General features: G+C 46.4%; 1 protein-coding gene across 1 annotated transcript in view; it reads right to left on the bottom strand.

Moving 5' to 3' along the window:
* LOC136620850 (interferon-induced, double-stranded RNA-activated protein kinase-like) overlaps positions 1–5,598 on the bottom strand; it is a 55,186-nt gene extending 49,588 nt beyond the window's left edge. Inside the window, exons 1-3 of the mRNA XM_066595874.1 lie at positions 5,478–5,598; positions 3,050–3,173; positions 1,993–2,128 (exon numbers count right to left, since the gene is read on the bottom strand). Of these exons, the coding sequence (XP_066451971.1) occupies positions 1,993–2,128; positions 3,050–3,153 (240 nt within the window). The 5' untranslated portion in view covers positions 3,154–3,173; positions 5,478–5,598. The remainder of the gene's footprint in view (positions 1–1,992; positions 2,129–3,049; positions 3,174–5,477) is intronic.
* Positions 5,599–12,127: the final 6,529 nt, after the last annotated feature.

The following is a 12,127-nucleotide window of genomic DNA, read 5'->3' as shown; positions in this document are numbered from 1 at the left end:
GGAGACAAGTGTTTTTATAATTTTTTTACTTTTTTTTTTTTTTGTCCCTTTAGGGGACTTCCACAGGGACCCATCAGGACCCCCTGATCACATTCCGGGGGTCCGATGGTGACAGCCCTTTACATGCTGCAGTGACAGCCCTTTACATGCTGCAGTCACATAGACTGCAGCATGTAAAGGGTTAACACAGCAGAGATCGGAGGTTTTCTCTGATCTCTGCTGTAAGAGCTAGTACCTAGCTGTCCTCTGACAGCCAAGCACTAGCTCTCCCTGCCACAGAGACTATCGGCTTGCTTCTGACAAGCCGATGGTCTCTACGGCAACCTATAAACAAAGCAGGAGACTTAGAAGCAGGAGATTGCCGGCAGATCGGCAATATCTTCTGCTGGTTTTTCAAAGCCCTTGCTTTGTTCTCTGTGGGACTGTGCAGGCAGAGCACAATGCCACAGCTTGTGGCATTGTGCTCTGCAGCTCCCATAGTGATACATAGCCCGGAAATCTTCCGGGCTATATCGCTATGGGGAGTGGAGCTCGTCCCGGAAAATTTCCGGGTGTGCCACTCAAGGGGTTAAATGTGCCCACAAAACCAACAACCTGTTATACCGCGGTTCTACAATCATTATCTTTAAGACCCATACTGGTCGCCCCAAAAGACTGAGACATCTCTTACCGCTGGGGATATTCCTTTCAACTCAGAGCAAAGAAAGATGGCAAAACTGCCATATTTCGATCCTTGGGCGATTTACCTAAATTTCACAATATGGATATGGCTGGAAGCCATAGACAATCTAATGCATATGGAAGAACAAGGTGCTAATGACAATAACAAATACTCCAGATTTTATGCTACTTGGGCCTATTGGATTCTATGTCCTTCCTTCCCATTACTAAACACTTGGCTCCTTAAGGGTGTTGTATCTTCATAACTATATTACCTTACCAATCAATATGATTTAAGTTAAATAACCACAGTGGCTTTCCCGCCACCGCGCACGCTGGAATTATTTCCACTTTTCTTCTCACTCCTCCCCTAATTTTACCCATTCTACATTCATTCTTCCTACCGTTCTCCTGATTCAGTTTGTGTCCTGTACCAATCGTTGAGTATAGGAACTCTTTCTCTGGTAATGTAGAATAAAATTAAGATCTCTACTCATACTGTGAAATACAGACGCAAAATATTTCTGGATGTTTACTGTAAACCCCATTTTCACAACAACAAATTTCCCTGTTTTGAACATGTAGCATCGCAATAAAATACTTCTGAACCATAAAATCTATTTTTCTCTTTAACGGAAAAGGTAAACAAACTGTGACACAAAAACTTATAACACATTAAAGGGGTTGTCTCGCGAAAGCAAGTGGGGTTAAGCACTTCTGTATGGCCATATTAATGCACTTTGTAATATACATCGTGCATTAAATATGAGCTATACAGAAGTTATTCACTTACCTGCTCCGTTGCTGGCGTCCCCGTTGCCATGGCTCCGTCTAACTTCGGTGTCTTCTTGCTTTTTTAGACGCGCTTGCGCAGATCTATCTTCTCCATTCGGCTCGGCATCACCGGCATTTTGGCTCCGCCCCCTTGTACGCGTCATCGCGAAGCTCCGCCCCCGTCACATGTGCCGATTTTAGCCAATCAGAGGCTGGAATCGGCACATGTGACGGGGGCGGAGCTTCGCGATGATGCGTACAAGGGGGCGGAGCCAAAATGCCGGTGATGCCGAGCCGAGCCGAATGGAGAAGATAGATCTGCGCAAGCGCGTCTAAAAAAGGAAGAAGACACCAAAGTTAGACGGAACCATGGCAACGGGGACGCCAGCAACGGAGCAGGTAAGTGAATAACTTCTGTATGGCTCATATTTAATGCACGATGTATATTACAAAGTGCATTAATATGGCCATACAGAAGTGCTTAACCCCACTTGCTTTCGCGAGACAACCCCTTTAAGACATGTTAAATTTTGCTGAATCGGTACTTTCAGAACCCACCGCCTCATGTGCTCCCTGATCCTGGTTTTGCAGAGACAATAAAGCCACTTTACATGCAAGGTTCTCAGCTCCTCTTTTTGTTTTGTCTTGTCCTTCTCCACGCATTTCTTCATTTACATACACATAGGAAGTAAATCTAAAAACAAAAATGGAAAACACCATATAATTAGACAAACATTCACTATGATTAGCCCCTTGGAGCTGAAGACAGTTTTCATTGTCCCGTTGAGGCTGGGTTCACACGTGGCGGGTTTTCCACGGAAACTCCGTGCAGAATTTTGCTGCGGCGAATCCACCTGTGGCCGCTAATCCTGGGGTTAGCCAGGGATTTGTCAGAAATCTCGTTCCCAAGAGGCGGCGAATCCGTTGCAGCAAAGTCGGCGCTGTGGCACGGATTCCCGGGACGCTCTCCTCTATTGCAAAGCCGGCCACAACAGAAAAGAAAGCGGCAAAGCAGCTCCAAAACCCTGTACTAAGTGCCACGGGCTTTGAAGCTACGCTTTCCCGGTGAAAATCTCAAGGTTTTTCACTGCGGCAAAACAGAGAGATTTCTGCAAGAATACGACCCGTGAGAACCCAGCCTTTTGGAGAGGGGAGTATGTATATATTTTTTATTTATTACACAAGCTAGCCGGGGAAGCCAAGCGGCATGACCCCCCAGACCCCAACAGCATCGGAGAGGTGAGTATATATATTTTTTACGCATGCTAGGGAGGTTTTTCAGGGTACCATTTGGAGAGGTGAGTATATATATTTTTTACACAAGATAGGGATGATTTTCAGGGAAGGGCTCATATTTCAAGCCCTTTCCCAAAAATCACTGCTGGGGTTGCATGCATATCTCCTAAAGTATACTAAGCATTTTTAAAAACATTACACTCCCAAGTTCAGAAAGAATCATAGAATTAAAATTGCTAATAAAAAAGTGACATTTTTTAACCCGTAAATAACTAAAAAAAAATGTGTCATTTCAGTGATTAAGACAAGAGTCAAAAGAGATAACTTCCCATACAGACACTGAAAGAATACACTCCCAGTAATGGAGACGCCTATGTACCTTGGATCATGAGGTAGTCCTGCTTTAGAGCTGTCAAACCGAAAACTCAATCCAGACATGTCACAGTGGCGTATTAGCATCCCTTTATAATTTTGCTCTGCCATGATGCACCTTAATGGAGAACCTTGAAGAAAAAAAAATTCATCAGCAATGTGTGACGGCAGAGATGTAGGACCGTAAATTCCTGTTGAATAAGGACATAAAGTGCGGTATATTCCAAATGCATCACATGACACATTTTATCGTGTTAAATAGGTAGACATATGATATCAAAATACTAACAGCCACCTGTCCGTGAGTGATTTACATGCTCCACCCCTGATCACATGATGTTAACATCATCACAGGTCCTGTACGCACATGGCTGCTGTCCAGCTAGGTGTTTGTTGGTATTCCATAGCAACTGAGGCCACAGGGGGTTTGTAGGGGATGTAGTCCACCCATAATCAGGGATGAAGGACCTGTGATGACGTCACTGTCAGGTGATCAGAAGCGGAGCATATAACTTATTCACTTGGGATGAAGGACCTGTTATGATGTCACATGACGGTGATGTCATCATAACAGGTCCTTTATCCCGAGTGCTGTGCTGCTTGTGATCTCTGCTCTATGGGATAACGAATGTATGATGCAGAGATGTATGTGATGTACATGTAGCAGAGCTGTGTGGCATATTGTACCACCAGAAACACTGGTACTATAATTTCCTAATAATTACTAGTCAAAATACAAATAACCACCTTTCCTTGAGTGACTGTGTAAGTTACATGAGATGATGTCACCGTCATGCGATCAGTCAACCAGGGCTCTGAGCTCCACCCCTGATGACATAACGGTGATGTCATCACAGGTGCTAAAACATGTGGAGCCTGACAGCAGCCCTGTGCTTACAGGTCCTGCGATGAGGTCATCTTCATGTGATCAGACACTGGGGGTTCTGAACTCCACCTTTGATCACATGATGGTGACATAATCACACGAGTGCCACCCGAAGCACTGGTACTAGTATTTTCTTATTGTTCAGCATAGCCTTTTAGGAATCCACAGTGTACTACAAACAGTGAGATCCGATAAATGGTTATACACACACTAGGGTTGTAACTTTTTTTACAACCTCATATTCCTGTATCCTAATTGGATGCACTTTTGCCTAAGATACAGGAATATGAGGTTGTAAAAAAAAGTTATAACCCTAATACACACACTGTTTAGTTGAGAGCAAGAATGCGCTTGCCAAATGTCTTTAAAAATCCCCAAATAAGGCATCACTACAGGTTTTTGGTGCAAGTGCATTAAAAAATAAAGCATAGGCCATGGGCCGCATTGATAACGCCCCTGCGCTTTTTCTGACACATATGACACTTTTAGGACAGTTTTAGACAAAGAGACAAAGACAAGCGTATTGTGGACTAGTGTCCCAGCATTGCCATGAGTCGATTGACAGCATTATAGGCAGTGGCGTAGTTATCGGGGTCACAGCAGTCTGCAATTGCAATTACACTATGCCGCCCTCACACACTATGCTTTTGCTGCCCAGCAGCCCAGGCCACCCAGCAGTGCTGTCCCTTCAAACTTCCATCATGCAGCTCAGTGAATCACATCACTTATTTGTATAGCGACAACTTATTCCGCAGCGCTTTCGGGTAATTCATTTATTACCCCCCACCAAGCTGGGTACTCATTCTACCGACCTTGGAAAGATGGAAGGCTGAGTCAACCTTGAGACGGCTACCTGAACCATGTGGGGGATGCAGGTCGTGAGTGAGAGCTGAGGACTGTATTCTGCTGCCTTAACACTCCGCGCCACACAAGGCTTCTGCCTTCTACTTTCCACGCTACTTAGATGTCAATGAGCGCTATGTGCTAAAGAGTGAAAATGGAAGTATAACTTCCACTATGCACCCCGCCGATCACCAACCGCCGGGTGCCCCTTTAACAGCAGACCTGCAAATAATTTTGGTAGCTGAAGAAAAAAAATAGTGCAGTAAAACCATCTGTGTAAAATCCCTACAAAGTGTCCCGTCCTTAAAAAACAGCCTGTGGTCTTCAAGGGGTTAATATTGCATGTTTTGTTGTTGTTGCTTTATATTAGTGCGGCCCCTTCCAGCGGTGGGACACTTTACCTCCTTGTTACCTTATACTCGTCATATGGTGGTGTTTGGTCCTGCAATATATTGCATAGGTGGCGCTGTCCACTGTCCCCGTCACATCCATAAATATACGGACGTAATAAAGGCAGAAGCCACGCCGGTGTGCACGGGCCCTCCTGTCACCCTACTCATCTACTGCCAATATACAGCCCTGGCAATTGTCCTGCAGAACTACAAATGTCAGCAGACTAACCCGTAGCTATAAGCTGCACAGTATGAACCATGTGTCCCTCAGAGCTGTAGTTCCCCCACAGCTGCAGCGCACATCATAGACTCACCTGCCGTCCTCCGCTCTTCCTGTCAGTAACTGCGGCCTCGGCCCGTCTCACTCCCGCAGTGTCTGGGGCCCGGGCAGCGCCTCTCTCCTCCTAACAGGACGGGGCGGTGGAGGGCGGGCAGCGGCTGCAGACTGCTGAGGAGCCGGCGGTTTCGGTTTTATGAAACCGAAAACGAAACTGCTGTAATGCCAGGCGCTGAGGGGAAGGATGATGGCGGACGTAGTCATATAAACCGCTGTAGTGTTTAGTGCCGGCCAGACTATGGCAGACAGCAGCCCATGTCCTCATAATACACTATGGCTGTCAGCCTCATTGACATTCACTATTACTACAGGGGCTAATATAAGGGACACTATTACTGCTGAGGATATTGTGGGGGTCACTATTACTACTGGGGCTAATATAAGGGGCACTATTACTACTAGGGGCCACTGTGGGGGACACTACTACTACTGAGACCCCTGTGGGAGGTCAATATTACTACTGGTGAAAATATAGGGGACACTTATTATTGAGGACACTGTGGGGTCATTATTACTATTGGGGTGACTGTGGGGTGTCACTATTACTACTAGAGCTAATATAAGGGACACTATTACTACTAGGGGCCACTGTGGGGGACACTATACTGCTGAGTCCACTGTGTGGGTCACTATTACTACTGGTGCAAATATAGGGGACACTTACTGCTAAGGCCACTGTGGGGGTCACTGTTACTGCTGAGGCCACTGTGGGGGTCACTGTTACTGCTGAGGCCACTGTGGGGGTCACTATTACTACTGGTGCAAATATAGGAGGCACTTATTATAGAGGCCACTGTGGGGGTCACTATTACTACTTAGGCCACTATCCTGGTAACTACTACTACTGGTGCAAATATAGGAGACACTATTACTACTGAGGCCATTGTGGCAGGCTAATATAGGGGACACACTGCTGAGGCCACTGTGGGGATCACTATTATTATTGAGGCCACTGTGGGGGTCATCATTAGTATTGGGGCCACTGTAAAGGTCACTGTTACTACTGGTGAAAATATAGGACACACTATTACTACTGAGGCCATTGTGGGAGGTCACTATTACTATTGGGGCTAATATAAGAGACACTATCACTACTGAGGCCGCTGTGGGGTCACTATTACTACTGACGCCACTGTGGGGAGTTACTATTACTACTGAGGCCACTGTGGGGGTCACTATTACTACTGAGTTCACTGTCTTGGTCACTATTACTACTGAGGCCATTACGGGAGGTCACTATTACTACTGGGGCTAATATAAGGGACACCATTACTACTGAGGCCACTGTGGGGGGTCACTATTATTACTGAGGCCATTGTCAGGGTCACTATTACTACTGGGGCCGATATAGGGGACACTATTACTACTTTGGACTATATTAGAGTTATTAGTACTACTGGGAACGATATAGGGTTTACAATTACTACTGGGGCAAATATAGGGGTCACTATTACTACTGAGGATACCATGGGGGTCACTATTACTACTGAGGCTACTGTGGGGATCACTATTACTACTGGGGCCGATATAGGGGTCACTATTAATACTGGGGCCGATATAGGGGTCACTATTACTTTCGGGGCCACTGTGGGGGTCACTATTACTACTGGGGCCACTGTGGAGGACACTATTAGAGCTGAGGCCGCTGTGGTGGTGCAAATCTAGGGGACACTTATTGAGGCCACTGTGAGGGTCATTATTACTACTGTGGCTAATATAAGGGACACTATTACCACTGGGGCCATTGTGAGGGTCACTATTCCTACTAGAGCAAATATAGGGGACACATTATTGAGGACACTGTGTGGGTCAATTTTACTATTGGGGCCACTGTGGGGGTCACTATTACTATTGGGGCTAATATAAGAGACACTATTACTACTAGGGGGCAACTGTGGGGGACACTATTACTACTGAGGCCACTGTGGGGGTCACTATTGCTATTCTTGCAAATCTAGGGGACACTTATTATTGAGGCCACTGTGGGGGTCACTATTACTATTGGGGCCACTGTGAGGGTCAATATTACTACTGGAGCTAATATAAGGGACACTATTACTACTAGGGGCCACGGGGGGGGGGGGGGGGAGGCACTATTACTGCTGAGGCCACTATGGGGGTCACTATTACTACTAGTGCAAATATAGAAGAAACTTATTATTGAGGCCACTGTGGGGGTCACTATTACTACTGAGGCCACTATCTTGCTCACTATTACTACTGGGGCAAATATATGAGGCACTATAACTACTGAGGCCATTGTGGGACCTCACTATTACCACTGGGGCTAATATAGAGGACACTATTACTGCCGAGGCCACTGTGGGGTCACTATTATTATTGAGGCCATTGTGGGGGTCACTATTATTATTGAGGCCACTGTGGGGGTCACTATTATTATTATGGCCACTGTGGGGGTCACTATTACTACTGGTGCAAACATAGGGGACACTTATTATTGATTCCACTATTGGGGCCACTGTGGAGGTCACTATTACTACTGAGGCCACTGTCTTGGTCACTATTACTACTGGTGCAAATGTAGGAGACACTATTACTACTGAGGCCATTGTGGGAGGTAATTATTACTACTGGGGCTAATATAAGGGACACTATTACTACCGAGGCCGCTGTGGGAGGTCACTATCACTACTGAGGCCACTGTGGGGGGGTCACAATTACTGCCAAGGACATTGTGGGAGGCCACTATTACTACTTGGACTAATATAGGGGATACTATTACTACTGAGGCCACTGTCGGGGGTCACTATTACTACTGATGCTACTGTGGGGGTCACTATTACTGTCGAGGCCGCTGCGGGGGTCACTATTACAACTGGGGCCGATATAGGGAACACTTACTACTGGGGCTGATATATGGGTCATTATTACTCCTGGGGCCGATATAGGGGACACACCATTACTATTGAGGCCACTGTGAGGGTCACTATTACTATTGAGGCCACTGTAGGGGACACAATTACTGCCAAGGACATTGTGGGAGGCCACTATTACTACTTGGGCTAATATAGGAGGCACTTATTATTGAGGCCACTGTGGGCATTACTATTACTACTGAGGCCGATATAGGGGACTCTGTTACTACTGGGGCCGATATAGGGGAAACTTGCTATTGAGGCCATTGTTGAGGTCACTAATACGACTGGGGCCGATATAAGGGACACTATTATTACTGGGGCTATTGTGGAAGGTCACTATTACTACTGGGGCCACTGCGGGGATCACTATTACAACTGGGACCGATATAGGGAACACTTACTACTGGGGCTGATATATGGGTCACTATTACTCCTGGGGCCGATATAGGAGACACTATTACTACGGAGGCCACTGTGAGTGTCACTATTACTATTGAGGCCACTGTAGGGGACACAATTACTGCCAAGGACATTGTGGGAGGCCACTATTACTACTTGGGCTAATATAGGAGGCACTTATTATTGAGGCCACTGTGGGGGTCACTATTACTACTTAGGCCACTATCTTGGTAACTACTACTGGTGCAAATATAGGAGACTCTATTACTACTGAGGCCATTGTGGCAGGTCACTATTACTACTGGGGCTAATATAGGGGACACACTGCTGAGGCCACTGTGGGGATCACTATTATTATTGAGGCCACTGTGGGAGTCATTATTAGTATTGGGGCCACTGTGAAGGTCACTGTTACTACTGGTGAAAATATAGGACACACTATTACTACTGAGGCCATTGTGGGAGGTCACTATTACTATTGGGGCTAATATAAGAGACACTATCACTACTGAGGCTGCTGTGGGGGTCACTATTACTACTGACGCCACTGTGGGGAGTTACTATTACTACTGAGGCCACTGTGGGGGGTCACTATTACTACTGAGTTCACTGTCTTGGTCACTATTACTACTGAGGCCATTACGGGAGGTCACTATTACTACTGCGGCTAATATAAGGGACACCATTACTACTAAGGCCACTGTGGGGGTCACTATTACAACTGAGGCCACTATGGGGGGTAACTATTACAACCGAGGTCACTGTGAGGGGTCACTATTATTACTGAGGCCACTGTCAGGGTCGTTATTACTACTGGGACCGATATAGGGGACACTATTACTACTTTGGACGATATGGGGGTTATAAGTACCACTGGGAACGATATAGGGTTTACAATTACTACTGGGGCCAACATAGGGGTCACTATTACTACTGAGGCTACCATGGGGGCCACTATTACTACTGAGGCTACTGTGGGGGTCACTATTATTATTGAGGCCACTGTGGGGGTCACTATTATTATTATGGCCACTGTGGGGGTCACTATTACTACTGGTGCAAACATAGGGGACACTTATTATTGAGCCCACTATTGGGGCCACTGTGGAGGTCACTATTACTGCTGAGGCCACTGTCTTGGTCACTATTACTACTGGTGCAAATGTAGGAGACACTATTACTACTGAGGCCATTGTGGGAGGTAATTATTACTATTGGGGCTAATATAAGGGACACTATTACTACCGAGGCCGCTGTGGGAGGTCACTATCACTACTGAGGCCACTCTGGGGGTCACTTACTACTGAGGCCACTGTGGGGGGGTCACAATTACTGCCAAGGACATTGTGGAAGGCCACTATTACTACTTGGGCTAATATAGGGGATATTATTACTACTGAGGCCACTGTTGGGGTCACTATTACTACTGATGCAAATATAGGGGACACTATTACTGAGGCCACTGTGGGGGTATCTATTACTACTGAGGCCACTGTGGGGGTCGCTGTTACTACTGAGGCAGATATAGGGGTTATTACTACTAGGGGCGATATAGGGGTCATTACTACTACTGGGCACGATATAGGGTTTACAATTACTACTGGGGCCGATATAGGGTTTATAATTACTATTGTGGCCAATATAGGGGTCACTATTACTACTGAGGCTACTGTGGGGGTCACTATTACTATCGAGGCCGCTGTGGGGGTCACTATTACAACTGGGGCCGATATAGGGAACACTTACTACTGGGGCTGATATATGGGTCACTATTACTCCTGGGGCCGATATAGGGGACACTATTACTACGGAGGCCACTGTGAGGGTGACTATTACTATTGAGGCCAAGGACATTGTGGGAGGCCACTATTACTACTTGGGCTAATATAGGGGATACTATTACTACTGAGGCCACTGTCAGGGTCACTATTACTACTGATGCAAATATAGTGGACATTATTACTGAGGCCACTGTGGGGGTAACTATTACTACTGAGGCCACTGTGGGGGTCGCTATTACTACTGGGGCGGATATAGAGATTATTACTACTAGGGGCGATATAGTGGTCATTACTACTACTGGGCACGATACAGGGTTTACAATTACTACTGGGGCCAATATAGGGTTTATAATTACTAATGGGGCCAATATAGGGGTCACTATTACTACTGAGGCTACTGTGGTGGTCACTATTACTACCGAGGCTGCTGCGGGGGTCACTATTACAACTGGGGCCGATATAGGGAACACTTACTACTGGAGCTGATATATGGGTCACTATTACACCTGGGGCCGATATAGGGGACACACCATTACTATTGAGGCCACTGTGAGGGTCACTATTACTATTGAGGCCACTGTGGGCGTTACTATTACTACTGAGGCCGATATAGGGGACTCTGTTACTACTGGGGCCGATATAGGGGAAAATTACTATTGAGGCCATTTTGGAGGTCACTAATACGACTGGAGCTGATATAATGGACACTATTATTACTGGGGCTATTGTGGGAGGTCACTATTACTACTGGGGCCACTGTAGGGGTGACTATTACAACTGGGGCCGATATAGGGAACACTTACTACTGGCGCTGATATATGGGTCACTATTACACCTGGGGCCGATATAGGGGACACTATTACTTCGGAGGCCACTGTGAGGGCCACTATTACCATTGAGGCCACTGTGGGGGTTACTATTACTACTGAGGCCGATATAGGGGACACTGTTACTAGTGGGGCAAATATAGGGGACACTTACTATTGAGGCCATTGTGGAGGTCACTAATACGACTGCGGCTGATATAAGGGACACTATTATCACTGAGGCTATTGTGGGAGGTCACTATTACTACTGGGGCTAATATAGGTGACACTGTTACTACTGGGGCCGTTATCACTATTAAGGCTACTGAGGCCACTGTGGGGGTCACTATTACTACTGGGGTCGATATAGGGGACACTATTACTACTGGGGCTGATATAAGGCCCAATGTCCACGGGGCAGATCTGATTTGCAGAAGATCCACCAGTCAAGCTCCCCATAGGGAAGCATAAGCATCCACACATGAATTAAAGCATGCGGATTTGTTTGCAGACGTTTTGGTCCGGAAAACAAATTGCAGCATGCTCCATTTCACTGTGCTTCCCGCTGGTCAGGTGAGGCCACCACAGGCCACTGGGAATCAGAAGCTGGTGAGCGCTGACAGCAAGAAGCCTTCAAAGGAGGTGAGAGAAAGCGTCGCATAGCGCCTTATATTGGCACCAGTAGTAGTAGTGTTCCCCACGGTGGCCTCAGTAGTAATAATGTCCACTATATTGGCCACAGTAGTAATAGTGAACCCCACA

This window comes from Eleutherodactylus coqui, chromosome 3 (genome assembly GCF_035609145.1).
Source record: "Eleutherodactylus coqui strain aEleCoq1 chromosome 3, aEleCoq1.hap1, whole genome shotgun sequence".
NCBI classification, from domain to species: Eukaryota; Metazoa; Chordata; class Amphibia; order Anura; family Eleutherodactylidae; genus Eleutherodactylus; species Eleutherodactylus coqui.
This window is presented reverse-complemented; position numbering and strand designations above follow the sequence as displayed.